We start from the raw sequence: 18,946 nt of genomic DNA on the forward strand, positions 1-18,946 counted from the left end.
CTTCTTATGTTTGGAGTCCCAGAGATGGACGCAGCATTCCAGGTGGAGTCTCACAAGAGCAGATTCACCTGCCTCAACCTGCTTTTGATGCAGCTGCTGATGACTAGATGGCAAAATCCATCCCTCAGTGCTGAGAGAATTCATTCCACAGTGGAAGAATAGGAGACAAGCACAGATGCAGGAGCCGGTGTCTCAAACTCAGATCAGCACTGTGCTGCTCTGTGGTCTTTACTGCAGAAAGCATTCCCTGGAGAAAGCCTGTTACTTACCCTGGCTAATAACAGCCTTCCTATTGCGTCCATCAAGGTCAGCCCTCTCAATGACGTGATGTTTGGCATCCACCCAGTACATTCGATGTCCTGCATAGTCAATGGTCAGTCCATTGGGCCAGAAGAGGTGTGTATCCGCAATGATGCGCCGATTAGAGCCATCCATGTTGGAATACTCAATGCGGGGAGTATTGCCCCAGTCAGTCCAGTAGATAGTACTGGAGGAGACAGGGAGAGACAGCTAGAAAACTTGTGGCCCACATACTGCACCCAACATCACTCCCTGTCATGGCAAAGCAACATCAGTCCTCTGACCTCAAGCATGAGACTGGGTCACAGCCATGGGAGAAGTAGAAAGTAACACCCAGCCTGCTGAAAACTGCAGAGCACGTTTAAGGCTCTGAAGGGTCCCAGCATTGCCAGGTTTCCCACACTGTTAGTGCCAACTCACATCTTCAGTCCCAAGGTAACCTTTGTGACCAAGAATGGGGTTTTCAATGTTCAACAAAAAGTATGTACATGGAGGGTTCAGTGGGGTTTCCCCCTGGTTTCCCATATTTTCACTCACCCCTCCATAGGATGGAGGGCAATTGCTCGGGGCTTCTCCAGGTTCTGCCACAAAAGCACTTTCCTGTGAGTGCCATCCAAGTTTGCTACCTCAATTCGAGATGTCCCAGAGTCTGTCCAGTATAATTTGTCATGGATCCAATCAATAGCAAGTCCACCTACGTACAAGACAGAGTTAAATACAGAATGAAACCATGGATCTGCACGGAAAAAATAGTTCCCTTTCTCTGTCCGCTTCAGAGGAGGCCCAGTTTCTTCTCCTGCTAGCCAAGATTAACTCCAGGGTGACACTCACCTAACACCCATTCCATGCAACCTATACCCTTCCTCAGGGAGATGCACTTTTTTCCAAAGGCTGGGTCCCCACTTTCCTCCACTCACCCACCCTACACCACTGCCTTTTTTGCGGTGACGCACCTGGGCTCTCCAGCCCTGTGGAAACCACCTCTTCCACATTGCTACCATTCAGATTGGCCCTCATGATGCGATCAAGCGTGACATCAGACCAGAACACCAACTCCTTGCTGTGGTGGAAATCAAGTGCAATGGCATTCTCCAGGTTGTTCAGGAGCAGCGTGTACTCAGAGCGATGAGGCAACACTTGTCGGATATCAATTCGATTGGCAAAGAGCAGCACGGGCTCTGGCCCTAAGAATATACAGGAAGACAGCATTGGAGTATTTGACAGCGTTTGACTGCGTCCTGCCTACCATTGCCTCTGCACCAAGTCCCAGAACAGAGTTTTGCAGTACTGGCAGCAGAAATCAATCCTCAAGTGCAGAACACTTCAGAGAGCTGTTTTACATCCTGTATACATAGTCCTAACTCAAAGATGAGCAGTTTTAAACCTGGCAAACATTAACTCAGCAAGAAGCAATCATTCCAGGTCCTACCTAAGCCTGCCTCCCCTCAGCCTCTGAAACCATATCGCTATACAGCCACTTGGCAGCTGGACTAGAGTTTCTTTTTCCTATATGCATTTCCTAGCCATGCAAACACACATGCTCTACTACACCTTCTAATACAGACAGGACACAGTTGAAATCTGCCTCAGCCAGATATAAACTCAGCAGATATTTCCACTGCAAAAAAACATCCCCAAAATATCAACATCATTCATGGATATCACTAGGGGAATTCCTAATGAAATCTAAAGTTTTTAAGTGAAATTTCTAATTCCTCAGCTCCTACATTAGAGGAGGAATAAAGTTAAAGAAGTGTATAGATATCTTAAAAAAACCCCCAGCAGATCTCCATACAGTAGCCATTCACAGCATTCAGGATTGGTGACCAGCATAAAGGGTCAAACCACAAGGAGTTGTGATACAACCTCACTCATTGGAAAGGATAAGACACTTCCTGAACAGAGATAGAAAGCTTGTTTTGTCCCAGGTTCTGAGTCACAATGAATGACAAAAGACTAGGAAGAAAAGGCAAGGGCCATCACCCTGGCAGAGAAAGTAAACAGTGTAGTGCCTCTCTCCATGGTCAAAATCTCACAACATTTTCATTAACATTTATCAACAATGTAGGCATATCTAACACAAATCCAGGTACCTCCTTTCCTTCATATGTTTGTTTGGTGAACAGCACAATGCTGCCAGTGAAGCACTAAAGACATAATTATGATAACTGGACCAACAGACACACACCAGCTGTGTTGTTAGGTTGAACTCCCCTTTACCTAGAGCTTTGCAGCTACGTTTGTCAGGTCGCAGCTCATAGCCTTGCTCACACCAGCACTGGAAGCCTCCTTCACTGTTGGTACAGCCTTGGCTGCAGTAGCCTTCCTCAGCACATTCATTCACATCTGCATGTTACAGAGAAAGTTACCATTAGATAGACCATCAAAAAACCCGAAAATCTCAAGACAGATTGCATCCGCTTTCATACTCTGATTTTCACCCTATCACAGCCACCACTTTCAAAGATACCAAAGGAGCAGGGAGGAGGCTACTGCTCCAAAAACCCACCTTGGCATGATCGGCCATCTTCCAGGAGCCTGTAACCTGTGTGGCAAGTGCACTGCACCATCCCTCGTACCATCTGGCATTTCTGAGCACAGCCACCATTGTTGACATTGCAATTCTCCTCCCCTGTTCGTGGACCTGCGGAAGAAACATGTGAAGATAACTGAGCTGAAACCACAAAGCAGCTGCTCTTGCCTTCAGCTGTTAGGCAGCAGTCACCCTTCAAAGCAGGCTGAACAAGAGGGGGAGGACACAAGCTGTGCTGGAAACTTCCTCTTTGCAGCCAGAGCTCTCCTCTGCAGGCCACAAATGAACGGGACAACGGAGCTCAGATTAACATGTTTTTAGGATTCAGTGTCTCTGCAGACAAATGGTGATATCTGAGATCATAATCTTTTCCCCATCTTTCCTCGTGTGCAGTCTTTAACTGACAAAAACAACAAGGTTTTTTCCCTCAATCTTTAACTTGTCCCCACTATCACAGCTCAGACTTCCCTTCTACACACACCCTTCAGTAAGACCAGATAGACTCCCACACATTAATGGGCCTCCATTTACGTCTAAGACTGAACTTGGGAGGACTTACGGCAGTTTTGATGTGGGCTCTCATCACTGCCATCTCCACAATCATTTGCTCCATTGCACAGCTTCCTCTGGCCAATACAACGCCCATTCCCACACAGGAACTGGTCTGGGGCACACTGAGGGGTGCCTGCAATAGAAGAAGGAAAAAGTAGCACATCACAGCTTACTGATGGAACAATAGTCATGGTGAAGAAAAGAACACAGAACATTTTCCAAGATCTGTTACAAACTTTTCATATGAGCACAAATCCATTACTTTCTCTTCCTTTGAATTCAGCTCATCTAGCAGTCCTTACTGCTCCACATATTTTTATGCTGATTTGGAGGTCTGCAAACTGTCCGCCAGTCCGCATCCACTGTTGCTTTACTGTGAAGTTATCTGACTAGTTTCTCTTAGAATGACTGGAAGGTTCTGGCTTAGCTCCCTTCGGTTCCAGAATCCACAACCCTACTCAGCATGTGCAAATGAGGAGTCAGTTCCTCACTTTCATAATCTGATCTGTCACACCAGAACAGCTATGGATCTTTAGCCTGCCTAGAAAGGAACATCTTGTCTAGCCCTAACTGTACTTTGATGGACTTGGAATAAGATTTTCATGCATCCCTGAAATCTGAGTTCAGGCAACAGGATTTCACATGACCTACACGCTTCAACTTCTGATGTTGGCAAGGGGACTGTACAGAATTCTTGTAAGCAAAGTAATACTGTTTGTAGGGACTTGGCTAATCTGATTGTTTCTTCAGCAATAATTGCACTGTCCTGTTGCCTCTTACTTCTTGTACTTCTTGAGCTAACTTGATTAGCGGTCCCTAAATCATCATCCTCTGATAATCTTACAAAGATAATAGGACAATACAGTTCCCAGCAGAGAAACAATCAGATTGGCAGACTGCCTGTAAACAGTGTGGAAAAGGGTAGTTGTGAGATTAACAAGTACAGTTAAGAACTACAGACATCCAATACAGGAATATGATCACATCTAACATGACTCAGGCTAGCAGGGAGACAAGGAATACTCTTTCCACTGCCCTTAGGCTTCCCCACACTCAAGCTGCTCAAATACACTTCACGCTAATTTAACAGACAATTCCTCTTTGCTGTCCTATAATCAAAGATAGAACATTACGGGGCTGGAATGGACTTTAAAGATCATCTAGCCCCAATCCTCACACCACAGGCAGGGACACCTCCCACTAGACCAGGTTGCTCAAGGCTTTATCCAACCCGGCTTTGAACAGTGCCAGGGCTGGGGCATTCGCAGCCTCTCAGGGCAACCTGTTCCACCACTTCACCATCCTCACAAGTAAAAAATGTCTTCCTAATACGTAACCTGAATTTCCCTTCTTTTTTAATTTGTATCCAGTCCATTTGAGACTCCTTGTCTCAACATTACAGTTCCTGATGAAGAGTCCCTTTCCTGATTCCTGGTAGGTTCCCTTCAGATACTGGAAGGTTGCAATGAGGTCTCCACACAACCTTCTCCTCTCCAGGCTGAACAGCCCCAACTTTCTTTCCAGTCTTTGTAGGGGAGTACACCAATTCCTCTTATCAACTTTGTGGCCCTCCTCTAGACTTTCTCCAACAGTTCCACTTTCTTCTTATGTTTGGAGTCCCAGAGATGGACGCAGCATTCCAGGTGGAGTCTCACAAGAGCAGATTCACCTGCCTCAACCTGCTTTTGATGCAGCTGCTGATGACTAGATGGCAAAATCCATCCCTCAGTGGTGAGAGAATTCATTCCACAGTGGAAGAATAGGAGACAAGCACAGATGCAGGAGCCGGTGTCTCAAACTCAGATCAGCACTGTGCTGCTCTGTGGTCTTTACTGCAGAAAGCATTCCCTGGAGAAAGCCTGTTACTTACCCTGGCTAATAACAGCCTTCCTATTGCGTCCATCAAGGTCAGCCCTCTCAATGACGTGATGTTTGGCATCCACCCAGTACATTCGATGTCCTGCATAGTCAATGGTCAGTCCATTGGGCCAGAAGAGGTGTGTATCCGCAATGATGCGCCGATTAGAGCCATCCATGTTGGAATACTCAATGCGGGGAGTATTGCCCCAGTCAGTCCAGTAGATAGTACTGGAGGAGACAGGGAGAGACAGCTAGAAAACTTGTGGCCCACATACTGCACCCAACATCACTCCCTGTCATGGCAAAGCAACATCAGTCCTCTGACCTCAAGCATGAGACTGGGTCACAGCCATGGGAGAAGTAGAAAGTAACACCCAGCCTGCTGAAAACTGCAGAGCACGTTTAAGGCTCTGAAGGGTCCCAGCATTGCCAGGTTTCCCATACTGTTAGTGCCAACTCACATCTTCAGTCCCAAGGTAACCTTTGTGACCAAGAATGGGGTTTTCAATGTTCAACAAAAAGTATGTACATGGAGGGTTCACTGGGGTTTCCCCCTGGTTTCCCATATTTTCACTCACCCCTCCATAGGATGGAGGGCAATTGCTCGGGGCTTCTCCAGGTTCTGCCACAAAAGCACTTTCCTGTGAGTGCCATCCAAGTTTGCTACCTCAATTCGAGATGTCCCAGAGTCTGTCCAGTATAATTTGTCATGGATCCAATCAATAGCAAGTCCACCTACGTACAAGACAGAGTTAAATACAGAATGAAACCATGGATCTGCACGGAAAAAATAGTTCCCTTTCTCTGTCCGCTTCAGAGGAGGCCCAGTTTCTTCTCCTGCTAGCCAAGATTAACTCCAGGGTGACACTCACCTAACACCCATTCCATGCAACCTATACCCTTCCTCAGGGAGATGCACTTTTTTCCGAAGGCTGGGTCCCCACTTTCCTCCACTCACCCACCCTACACCACTGCCTTTTTTGCGGTGACGCACCTGGGCTCTCCAGCCCTGTGGAAACCACCTCTTCCACATTGCTACCATTCAGATTGGCCCTCATGATGCGATCAAGCGTGACATCAGACCAGAACACCAACTCCTTGCTGTGGTGGAAATCAAGTGCAATGGCATTCTCCAGGTTGTTCAGGAGCAGCGTGTACTCAGAGCGATGAGGCAACACTTGTCGGATATCAATTCGATTGGCAAAGAGCAGCACGGGCTCTGGCCCTAAGAATATACAGGAAGACAGCATTGGAGTATTTGACAGCGTTTGACTGCGTCCTGCCTACCATTCCCTCTGCACCAAGTCCCAGAACAGAGTTTTGCAGTACTGGCAGCAGAAATCAATCCTCAAGTGCAGAACACTTCAGAGAGCTGTTTTACATCCTGTATACATAGTCCTAACTCAAAGATGAGCAGTTTTAAACCTGGCAAACATTAACTCAGCAAGAAGCAATCATTCCAGGTCCTACCTAAGCCTGCCTCCCCTCAGCCTCTGAAACCATATCGCTATACAGCCACTTGGCAGCTGGACTAGAGTTTCTTTTTCCTATATGCATTTCCTAGCCATGCAAACACACATGCTCTACTACACCTTCTAATACAGACAGGACACAGTTGAAATCTGCCTCAGCCAGATATAAACTCAGCAGATATTTCCACTGCAAAAAAACATCCCCAAAATATCAACATCATTCATGGATATCACTAGGGGAATTCCTAATGAAATCTAAAGTTTTTAAGTGAAATTTCTAATTCCTCAGCTCCTACATTAGAGGAGGAATAAAGTTAAAGAAGTGTATAGATATCTTAAAAAAACCCCCAGCAGATCTCCATACAGTAGCCATTCACAGCATTCAGGATTGGTGACCAGCATAAAGGGTCAAACCACAAGGAGTTGTGATACAACCTCACTCATTGGAAAGGATAAGACACTTCCTGAACAGAGATAGAAAGCTTGTTTTGTCCCAGGTTCTGAGTCACAATGAATGACAAAAGACTAGGAAGAAAAGGCAAGGGCCATCACCCTGGCAGAGAAAGTAAACAGTGTAGTACCTCTCTCCATGGTCAAAATCACACAACATTCTCATTAACATTTATCAACAATGTAGGCATATCTAACACAAATCCAGGTACCTCCTTTCCTTCATATGTTTGTTTGGTGAACAGCACAATGCTGCCAGTGAAGCACTAAAGACATAATTATGATAACTGGACCAACAGACACACACCAGCTGTGTTGTTAGGTTGAACTCCCCTTTACCTAGAGCTTTGCAGCTACGTTTGTCAGGTCGCAGCTCATAGCCTTGCTCACACCAGCACTGGAAGCCTCCTTCACTGTTGGTACAGCCTTGGCTGCAGTAGCCTTCCTCAGCACATTCATTCACATCTGCATGTTACAGAGAAAGTTACCATTAGATAGACCATCAAAAAACCCGAAAATCTCAAGACAGATTGCATCCGCTTTCATACTCTGATTTTCACCCTATCACAGCCACCACTTTCAAAGATACCAAAGGAGCAGGGAGGAGGCTACTGCTCCAAAAACCCACCTTGGCATGATCGGCCATCTTCCAGGAGCCTGTAACCTGTGTGGCAAGTGCACTGCACCATCCCTCGTACCATCTGGCATTTCTGAGCACAGCCACCATTGTTGACATTGCAATTCTCCTCCCCTGTTCGTGGACCTGCGGAAGAAACATGTGAAGATAACTGAGCTGAAACCACAAAGCAGCTGCTCTTGCCTTCAGCTGTTAGGCAGCAGTCACCCTTCAAAGCAGGCTGAACAAGAGGGGGAGGACACAAGCTGTGCTGGAAACTTCCTCTTTGCAGCCAGAGCTCTCCTCTGCAGGCCACAAATGAACGGGACAACGGAGCTCAGATTAACATGTTTTTAGGATTCAGTGTCTCTGCAGACAAATGGTGATATCTGAGATCATAATCTTTTCCCCATCTTTCCTCGTGTGCAGTCTTTAACTGACAAAAACAACAAGGTTTTTTCCCTCAATCTTTAACTTGTCCCCACTATCACAGCTCAGACTTCCCTTCTACACACACCCTTCAGTAAGACCAGATAGACTCCCACACATTAATGGGCCTCCATTTACGTCTAAGACTGAACTTGGGAGGACTTACGGCAGTTTTGATGTGGGCTCTCATCACTGCCATCTCCACAATCATTTGCTCCATTGCACAGCTTCCTCTGGCCAATACAACGCCCATTCCCACACAGGAACTGGTCTGGGGCACACTGAGGGGTGCCTGCAATAGAAGAAGGAAAAAGTAGCACATCACAGCTTACTGATGGAACAATAGTCATGGTGAAGAAAAGAACACAGAACATTTTCCAAGATCTGTTACAAACTTTTCATATGAGCACAAATCCATTACTTTCTCTTCCTTTGAATTCAGCTCATCTAGCAGTCCTTACTGCTCCACATATTTTTATGCTGATTTGGAGGTCTGCAAACTGTCCGCCAGTCCGCATCCACTGTTGCTTTACTGTGAAGTTATCTGACTAGTTTCTCTTAGAATGACTGGAAGGTTCTGGCTTAGCTCCCTTCGGTTCCAGAATCCACAACCCTACTCAGCATGTGCAAATGAGGAGTCAGTTCCTCACTTTCATAATCTGATCTGTCACACCAGAACAGCTATGGATCTTTAGCCTGCCTAGAAAGGAACATCTTGTCTAGCCCTAACTGTACTTTGATGGACTTGGAATAAGATTTTCATGCATCCCTGAAATCTGAGTTCAGGCAACAGGATTTCACATGACCTACACGCTTCAACTTCTGCTGTTGGCAAGGGGACTGTACAGAATTCTTGTAAGCAAAGTAATACTGTTTGTAGGGACTTGGCTAATCTGATTGTTTCTTCAGCAATAATTGCACTGTCCTGTTGCCTCTTACTTCTTGTACTTCTTGAGCTAACTTGATTAGCGGTCCCTAAATCATCATCCTCTGATAATCTTACAAAGATAATAGGACAATACAGTTCCCAGCAGAGAAACAATCAGATTGGCAGACTGCCTGTAAACAGTGTGGAAAAGGGTAGTTGTGAGATTAACAAGTACAGTTAAGAACTATAGACATAACAAGTGGGAACATAAAACCAGACAACATGCAGATTCACTTTTCAGAGCACAGGAATACTGTATATGAAGGATTCTGAAACTTGGACTTCATTTGTCGTATCAAACATAAAGATCCTTACACCTGCTGGTTGCCTAGTATTTTAGGAATCTTCTCTATGGCCAATAAAAATGTAACTCTGCTCTAAGGCCAAGGGGATTTTAACTCTTGCTTCAGACATTGGGACACCACACTGTGTCACTTAGATGAGCAAGTACACTTTCTGGAAAAACCAGTTAAATTTTCACTATAGGCCTAATGTAGAATTGCACAAATAACCTTACAGTAACTGTACCTTGTGCTTGGTTTGATACGGAGACAGTGAATTTCAATGGCTCTGGAAGTTTGACTTGGCTTCTTTCAGTATCTCTAAATACCTTCGTTATCAGGAAACAGGGTTACCAGCTTGTCTTTAAGTACAATTGCTTTTTCCAGGATCACCACACTGATGCTCACAACAGCTGACCAATCAAGAGCAGCTGCCCTCAAATGACTACAAAGTGTGCCTCTCCAGGTCCTCTGAGCTCAGCTGTCCTCATGGAACAGCCATTCTCCACTCCACAACAGCCCCAAAACAAGAGGTACAGTTTCACAAATCCATTTTGTCACCCCTAAAACCACTATTCAGAATACACTGATGCAGAAGGATCATTACACATAGCTGGGCTCCACTCACTAGGATAAATTCATGGACCAGCACACTCTAGTCCTCAACAAAACCTACAGGCATCCTGAAGACTTTAAGGAAAAGAGAAGATTCTAGACATTCCTTGAATCCTACCATAACACTAGGGTGTGTTGAAACCCTCCTGCTCCCCATAACCACTATCACACAAAGGAATAGCAATATGTGAAATGAATACTAGAAAGAGCAACTCCTAAGCAAAAATCTAAGTGGGAAGCTGACACCCTTAATCCTCTAAAAAAACAAAGGTTTTGTTCTTCTCTTCCATTAAATGTCCTTCTTGATTCCACTGTCTGCTAGAATTGTTCAGCAACTTCACAATGCAGCAGGAAAGCTATCCAGAACTACCTAGAAGGCATAAGTTAGTATAGCCCCTGTGACAAAGGTAGTAACTTGGTAACATTATTGATGTTTCCAAGTCTGAATGGAATTGTCCCAGAGCCCTGTGGTAATTCATAGTGTAGGGACAAGACAGGAGGATACTTGACCAGAAAACACCTTCACCTAGCTTACTGTAAGCACACAGACCTGCACAAGTTGGCAAGCATATCAGACAGCCTACAGATCCCATTCTCTGGGAAGGACAGAAACTCTAGGCTCAAGTCCCTGAAGCAATACAAAAGAGACTTTACTACCTACTATCGTCAGGATTTAGGAAACTTTATTAGCTATTAAGCAGAAAAGTAGCATGTCAAACCTGTGTTCTCACAGTTCTCCTCATCACTGTTGTCAGAGCAGTCATCTTCCCCATCACAACGCCAGGACAGACGGACACAGCGTCCTGACTTGCAGCGGAACTGGTCAGCTGTGCACATAGATGTAGCTGAGGGCCCGAAAAAGGAACATCAGATGAGCAAGAAGGATCAGAGGAGACCCAATTCCAAAGCTAACTGTCCCAAACACTCTTTTGCATCCACAGAACCATAATATTTCCACCAGTTCCCAGCACTCACTGCAGTTCCTCTCATCTGACTGGTCATCACAATCGAAGTCGCCATCACACCTCCAGCCAGCATTAATGCACAAGCCACTGTTGCACATGAACTCCCCGGAGCGACAAGGCTGGTGAGATGCTGCAGAGATGATAAAACACAAAAAGAGCAAATTCAGACCAATGTAACAATCCCCAAAGCTCTTCAGTTTCACCCTTACCCCCCACTATTAAGGAATTTGGTCCTGAGTAGATTCCTTCTGGAAACTGTAGCAATTCTTGTAAGCAGAAGTGCACTGATTACACAGAATAGTGATTACATCACTATTCTCACTTTCCAGAGTTAAACAAAACCCCTAATAATGAAGGAGACAGATTATGTGTGAACAATTAGATTGCCATCTACACTGTAACCCCTTCTCCAGCCAACCCAAAATGCATTTAGGTTTGCAACTCTGATTCTTGGACAAGGACATCACCCTGTGCTGACTTACAGCAGTCAGATTCATCAGACCAGTCCCCACAGTCATCATCACCATCACAGTGGTAGATGTCCAAGATGCAGCGTCCATATGCACACTGGAACTCCTCCAAGCTGCAGGTGGCAGCTGGAACATCTGATGCTAACAAAGCAATCAAAGAAAAAATATGTGAGGTGACAAGGCACAGTCTAGTTTAGAGGCAACCTTTTCAGTCCCATAATGGATTGGCAAGTACTCAAAGCTGCTTATCCCTGCATGATTTGTATTACAGAGAAGAATGCTAGTTTTGCTTCATTGAAAAGCAGGTTAAACTCATATATAAAGACACTCATGCAGACAATCCAGTAAATACAATTTTTAAAAAAAGTTACATAGGATATTAGGGTATAAAGATGAAACTTTTCAAGAGCTGTTAAATTCTAGAGAAGCAAAAAGATATGAATGAAGAATTGATGGGAAAGCCTCAAAAAGGATCCAAGAGTGTCACCCTCCATCTTATGCTCAAAGCACTTAGTCTCAAAGTCTTAGTGCCAAAAAAGTGTTTAAATTGTTTAATAAATCTGAAAAAAGGTAGATAGAAAAACAGAAAAATAAAGAAACCTTAGGGATAGCTCCATATTAAGGACTGCGGCATGTCAGAATGCAAAGTTAAACTAGGGAATGATTCCTTTAACATTTTAACAAAAATAAGCACTTGAAGACCCAAGGAAGCAAGCAAGCAGCAGGGTGTCCAGGCCAGCACCTGACCTTTGAGGATTTCCCCCTCCCTTTCCTCTCAAGCTCTGGCCAAAACAACCATGCCTATTCAGTAAGGAGCACTGCCAGAGAGATGACCCTGGGCAAAGCCAAACAAACTAATGGTCAAGGATTTGCCTACTGTTCTCTGTTCAACAGTACACTAAGTGGAAAGGCATGAAAAATATTTTGAGTCCCATACAACAGAATCTGACACGTCTTCTCATACTATCTGGAGAATGCACTGTACGTTTCAGATATACAAGTCTCCCAGCTGAGGAGTTCTGAATAAAAATCTATTAAACAAAAAGGAAAAGAAAGACTGAAAAGAAAGAGTAGTCTAGGAAGTGAACTACACCTGCCTGTCCAACTTGAAGAAATGGGCACAGCCTGAAGGCATGAGCTAAGAGCTTTAATTCAGTGAGTGTCAGTGGCTGGATATGAAAATGTGTGTCAATGTGTCCTTCACCAAAGGAGCCTGAGTGTTTCAGTTTCCTTGAGAAAATTAAGTCTGTGACTTAAATTATCATGATATATCATTCAACTGTAACACACGCATCCCCAAAAGAAACAAAAAGAAAAGAAAAAAACCCAGACAAGAAAGAAGAGTATAATCCCACCTTGTCCCAGATGAAAGGCAAACATGATTGTAGATAAGAAAAAAATGACAACCACATGGATGAAGATAAAAGAGCAGGAGGTAGCCAAACTGAACTTCTTAGCAAGTTACTTAAAATGTCTTATAGAGACAACTGACAACTAGGACTGAAATAGCATTTCAGCTCAGAGAAACAGCTGAACAGTGGAGGGACACCACTTCTGGGTGCCCCTCCACTCCCACAGGAGGCAACGTTGGAACATCTCTCTTCCCTTCCTGAGGGTCTATTCATGGCCTTCGGTGAAGTGACAGGCAAGGGAACGAGAAAGGCAGAAAGCAAAAGGAGAGGGAGAGAGGCTGACTTCCTCTTAGAGTCCTTTCCTGGCTCAGAAATGTTTGCAGCCCCTGGCTTTCTGCCAAGTCTCATTATCTGGAAAGATAAAAGACAACTCCCCCATGCATCCACTCCCCCTGCCCTTCAGGAGCTGGCGGCCCTCATCCCCCTCCCAGAGCCTTTTGAAGTTTCCTGCTATCTAGAACAAATTCTGCAAAATGCCTTTGAGAGCAGGGAGGGGGAAGGGACCACTGCAAGTTCCAGAGACATGGACAGTGCTCACAGACTCAGGAGAGAAGCAGTGTGGATTAGAAAGGGACACAAACTCCTGTCCCACTTGCTACAAGCCTGTGAAGGTGAAGAAGGAAACAACTGTTGGGGGTTCTCATGCCCCAACACCACCTCCCTCCTTCAGCATTGGTCACTTGCTGGGCAACATCTTGCAAAAAGCATTTAAGTGAAAAGAGACTGGACAGGTAGGAGATGTCTTCAGAGTGCAGTACCTGAGGGTGGTTTCAATAAGCAGAGTACCCCTCCACTTCCAAAATTTCAGTCTGGAATCAGACAAGAGGAAAAAGAAGGAAATAGTATTCTCGCCTTCCAGCTGCCCTTCAAGTCCTCCAGTTTTATAGAGAGCTATATTCAGTAAAGCATAAACCTCCTGCTCTGACTCAAGGTCACAGCTATGGGAAGGAAGAGAAGCAGCACAGCACAGATGAAGTATGCCTGTGAGGTAACACAAGAGAGGCACCACTCTTTTGTGCCCTCGGGGGTAGGCAGCAGAAGGTAGCATAGCTGCCAGTACAGGCAGAACTAACTTGTTTTTGATCTCTGCAGCAGAAAACATGCCAAAACCCAAGGCAAGAGCAGGTCCAAAGGGCTATTTCCTGCGATTACAAAGAAAAGTACTTACGGCAATTCTCTTCATCTGAGCCATCCTTGCAGTCCGTGTCCCCATCACAGAACCAGTGTTCAGCTATGCAGCTGCCATCACTGCAACGGAACTCCTTCTCTGAGCACTTTCTCATATCTGCAGAGACAGCAATGCAAACAAAGCCTTGGCTTTTCTCAGAGTACCCAGGAAAGCACCACACCATGCTCCTGAAGCTCCTAGGGCACCCACAAACAAGATTGCTCATGAAACCATACATACCCATGTCAGGCAGGGCCTGAGCAAAACCATCATTGTTCACTGAACAACACACAGTGCTGGATTCAACAGGAACCCAAGGGGACTTCACAATGCCACATCAAGGAATGAAAGGTCTCAAGTGATTTTTTTTTGCCTGGCAGGTAAGGCACATAGCCCAAGATCCTAAGCAGCCAGCCTTGGAATGGAATATCCCACAAGTTCAGCCCAGAAAAGCCAGCTGGGAGCCTTAGCTGTGTTCTGGGAATCCTAGAACTGCACAGGCTGGACAACTCCTTTTAAGTACTGTGAGGGCAGTATTTATATCAACTCACCACACTGCTCATCACTGTTGTCCCCACAGTCATTGTCACCATCACAGTGCCACAGGCTGCGAATGCAGTATCCATTTTGACATGAGAACTCATCTTCCTCACACTCCCTTGGAGCTGCAAGGACACAACAGGGGTAAGGTGAAGAAAAGGCAAGAAGATTTAGCTTGCAGAACACCAAATATGTGACATGTTACAAGTCAAGCAACGTCATCCTCCAAGGACACAGTGATGCTGGAGAGTTGATTCTCCTAACAAATACCAGGAGAGCCACTGGGAGATTTCTTGAGTGTCTCTTTTCCACTCCATTCACACACCAACAGTACAGCAGGCTCTAAAACTTGAGGTTTAGGTTGAAGGAAGTAGCTGGAACAGAGAGATGAAGCCACCCATCCTATGCTGGTATGTATTCTAGCACTGTACTCAAGCCAAACTCAAGACAATCCCACACAGAAAAAAGGAATCCTAGCCTCTTTTTAAATGAGTTAATAGTCTCTATCATTATCTAACAGATAACTGCTAGCAGTGTTGTATTTCCACCCTCTTTTCACAACAATGTCAAAGCTGTCTTCAAAACAAAGGACATGTTCACTGAAGAGGGAGAGAGAAAATTAGAACTTCCTCTTGCAAACACTTCAGTATTTGCAGCCTACTTCCACTCTCCTTGCCAGTCTCCTAAGGAAGCTTGTCTGCAGACAAGTAAGGAAAGGAAAGGAACTGCAAATTTAGCACCTGAGGACTCCAGTCCAACAAAAACCCTCCTATGGTTACTGCTAACCTGAATAACCCCTCCAGGAATCTCTCACGGACAGAACCTTGTCTTTCTCCTTTCACTGGTCTCCAAATCTTTTGATCACACCCTTCTCAACTGTTGTCTTACATATGAGGGCATTTCAACCTTTCATGAAAAACAGAAAACCAAAGAGATTCAGACCTACACATCTTTTCCTTCATTAATATATTTGAATGGACTGGAAAACTGAGCTTAGTCCTGCATTCCAGAGCATCACACAGGATGTCAACCCCTGAACTTTACTTCCCAGTTCTTTGCCCAAAAAGCAGGCAAAGATCAGGGATAAACTGATTAGAAAGTGAACTCATTTCCATGCATGCAGTGGACATGGAGTACTTTACAGTCAAGAGCTTTATTCCTACACTTCTTCAAATGGGGTTCCTCCAACAGAGTCACTCTGGAGCACCATGCACACAATTCTGTGTAGGCAGTATCCCTACAGCACCTCCCTCTCCTCAAGGAGCCCTGTTTGAAGGGACAGGATGCTGGTGACAGGCCAGCACTGCAGAAAAGTCAGACAGTGGAACCTGAGGCCACAGGAAGTCAGCCAGACAGGCAGTTCAGTAGGATTTGGCAGGGGTTAGGTGTTTCCACTAACAGGGGAGGGCATGAAGAGCCCAGCTCAGGGAAGTGCTTCATGGGACATTAACTAGCAAGGCTGCAGGGCATAAACGGTTCTACAGCTGGATGGAGAAGCATCCCCTCCCCCAAGACAGGCAGTTGAACAGCAAGCCAGGTGCCAAGGCAGCAGGGCTTACAGGTACACACCTCTGTCACAGGCAGAATATAGCTTATTACAACCCAGTGGTCCAATTCAGTGGATAGAATCTTACATTCCTGTAATAAAAAGGGCAAACTTCCCCCAGTCACAGCAGGCAAGCACTGCACCCACCCTCTTCCCTCAGACAGGTGACTTACGGCAGTCCTGCTCATCAGAATCATCCTCACAGTCATTGTCTCCGTCGCAGACCCACGACCGGCAGATACATTTTCCATTGTCACAGTGGAAGTCCAAGGGGGAGCATGTGGGCAGCACTGAAAGAGCAAAGAAACACCTCATGGAGCTGCAACCAGCTTCCTTCCTGAAAACAAAGTTCCTTCCCTCCTGAGGGAGTAAAGCTAAATCTCTTAGAAACAAAAGACAAAATTTCAAGTCATCAGGAAGAGCTGTTCCTTAGAGGGGGGATCAGGGTAGGTCTGTACTTTGGCAATCTCTCTTCCCCAGAGAAACACTGACCTTTCCACAACAAAGCTGTCGCAATTGCCCCATTGAGTTCATTTTTCCTTGAGCCTGCTGTCCTCCCATAACTGCACTTGGTTTACAACAAGCAAAATTAAACTATCTACATCTTTCCTGCATGCTTCCCAGGGCAGTCCATCCTGTTTCTATTACACAGCAAGTTCCTTAGAGTGAGAACTATCAGAAGCAATGTTTTGACTTTACGAAGTAACATGCTACAGTGTGTTTCAGCATAGGGACTCTGTCAGGTTTTTTTGCCTAAGAAATCTGCAAGGAGAAGCTGAGAAAGCAGGAATCCACTGATGGGGATAATTTTCTGTACCTCAGGTGTGGACAAGAGAATCCAAAGCCTGCTCAAGGTTTCCATCCAGAAGAGATGGAAGAAGGGGACAGACATAGGATGATGCTTGCCTACACAAGAGTCTGTTTGCAATGGAGTGGAACCACAAAATCCACAGTGTCTGAAGAGGCCTGGAGCCACAAAGCTGGAATTCAAGGGGGAACATCATACCTGTTCTTTCCCCCACAGATGAGAGGAACACTCAACTCCAAGAGGTTAATGCTTTTAAGTGCTGCCAGCTGTGGTAAGCAAGGGGCTGCACAAGACTGCTCCTGACAGGTGTGTTCTCCAAAGAACAGCATTTGCTCGGCGATGTGATGGGGCGAGGGCTAGAAAGGCTACTGCCTGAAACCCTTTCATCCCAGCCCAGCCTGCCGACAGCAATTCCCATCTGTCACCAGGCAGGCCAGCCCTTTTCTGCTATGCTGCTACTCCCTTTCCTGCCAACACTATCCTGGAGGTGGGAGTGAGAGTGGAGGGAGGTGAGTAAAAAAGGAAGGTGAAGACAGCAGCCACACACAAAAGGAGGATGATTTAATAAGGTGAACAAACAGTCACATTTTCAGTTTTTCCAGCTTTCTCAACCCTCAGTTTCCCCTTGGCCCAGGACTGCCACCAGTGTCCTGTTAAAGAAGCATGTATTATACATACTAAATCATTCACTGCTCTCCATAAAAAGTTGTCCAACATTTTTTACCAAGGGCCTGTCCTAAAAGCCCCCCTCTCTAAGAATATATTAGGGCAGATAAATTCAGACTTTCTCTAACATGTATTTTTCTAACCACAAATTCAGATCATCTTTTCAGTTGTTGTGTAGCAGGCATTTCTGTATCTGAGGACATCACTACAGATGTAATTGTTCTCAACATTCAAAGAATTTGGCACTGGCCCTTGGGAAAAGGTCCTTCCCATCATGTCTAGGCTACCCCATGCACATATCTATCCATCTCATATCCAGCTACTTCTAGGCTCCAGAAGGGTATGAAGGAGATGGAAGCACAAAAATCTGTATTTTCCCTCCACAGGTCTGACAGCATCCTGATCTTTCAATAGCTGACCCCTTTCCTTATATTTCACTTTTGCTGGTTTGCTGCAGCAAAATAAAGAAGGAATTTTGTCTTCTTCCTCAGGGCAAGTAGAAGTAGAAAACTCTCCACTTTCCAAACTCTGCTTCCAAATAAAACCAGGACATTTTTGGACTCAGACGATCAGTCCCACAGATCAGACCTCTCTCCCCTAAGAACAACTTCCAAGCACTGCACGCTGAGAAAAATCTTCCCTAGCCTCAGCTACAATTTCAGGACTAAGACCATCCTCCCAGCATATGCTTTAGCATGACTAATCACCAAAGGACTGCACAGGAGCCACCTGGAAGGGAATTTGCATGCTCACTCTCCAGGGGAGAATTCTTCATGCTCCCAGAGGGTTAAGCCATTAGCGCTGGTTCAGAGCAGATACCATTATCCCACTGAACTGCTGCATCCCTTCATGAGCTAACAACATAAAATGAAATTCCACCCCTACAGGGAACAGTTCAGCCAATTTCATACTGCCCCTAGATATAAAAATCAAGCTTTAAGCACAGGGGAAGAGAGCAAAATACAAACTGCCATATACAAAGGAGGACAAAATTCCCTAACCCAGCAGAGAGCAAGTGTGTGCTAGCCCAGACAACACTGGGGTGGGGGCAGGGTGGGATTAAATCTCCTTCTACAGGAGCTCTCCTTTAAAGGAGGAAGAAAAACCACAAACCCACTTGAGACCAAAAAACCCAAACTGATGAATGAGGGATGATGTCTCCTAGAGCAGAGGAACTGCCAATGGGATCAGGGCAGGAATCCACATAAACCTGTAACCTGAATCTAATAATGGTCAGAAACAGATGCTTCAAAAGAAGATGCAAGAAATTCTGGGAGCAGCTTTCACATGGGGGCAATCTTCCTAATCCCCCTCTTCCTAACTCTGCCCTCTCAA

General features: G+C 45.3%; 1 protein-coding gene across 1 annotated transcript in view; it reads right to left on the bottom strand.

Moving 5' to 3' along the window:
* LRP4 (LDL receptor related protein 4) overlaps window positions 1–18,946 on the bottom strand; it is an 88,849-nt gene that overhangs the window by 20,823 nt on the left and 49,080 nt on the right. The window contains exons 3-14 of the mRNA XM_041460094.1: window positions 16,311–16,427; window positions 14,603–14,716; window positions 14,052–14,168; window positions 11,484–11,612; window positions 11,012–11,131; window positions 10,756–10,881; window positions 8,379–8,504; window positions 7,796–7,930; window positions 7,507–7,632; window positions 6,240–6,470; window positions 5,824–5,980; window positions 5,256–5,473 (exon numbers count right to left, since the gene is read on the bottom strand). Of these exons, the coding sequence (XP_041316028.1) occupies window positions 5,256–5,473; window positions 5,824–5,980; window positions 6,240–6,470; window positions 7,507–7,632; window positions 7,796–7,930; window positions 8,379–8,504; window positions 10,756–10,881; window positions 11,012–11,131; window positions 11,484–11,612; window positions 14,052–14,168; window positions 14,603–14,716; window positions 16,311–16,427 (1,716 nt within the window). The remainder of the gene's footprint in view (window positions 1–5,255; window positions 5,474–5,823; window positions 5,981–6,239; window positions 6,471–7,506; window positions 7,633–7,795; window positions 7,931–8,378; window positions 8,505–10,755; window positions 10,882–11,011; window positions 11,132–11,483; window positions 11,613–14,051; window positions 14,169–14,602; window positions 14,717–16,310; window positions 16,428–18,946) is intronic.

This window comes from Pyrgilauda ruficollis, unplaced genomic scaffold (genome assembly GCF_017590135.1).
Source record: "Pyrgilauda ruficollis isolate IOZ18807 unplaced genomic scaffold, ASM1759013v1 scaffold14, whole genome shotgun sequence".
Lineage (NCBI taxonomy): Eukaryota > Metazoa > Chordata > Aves > Passeriformes > Passeridae > Pyrgilauda > Pyrgilauda ruficollis.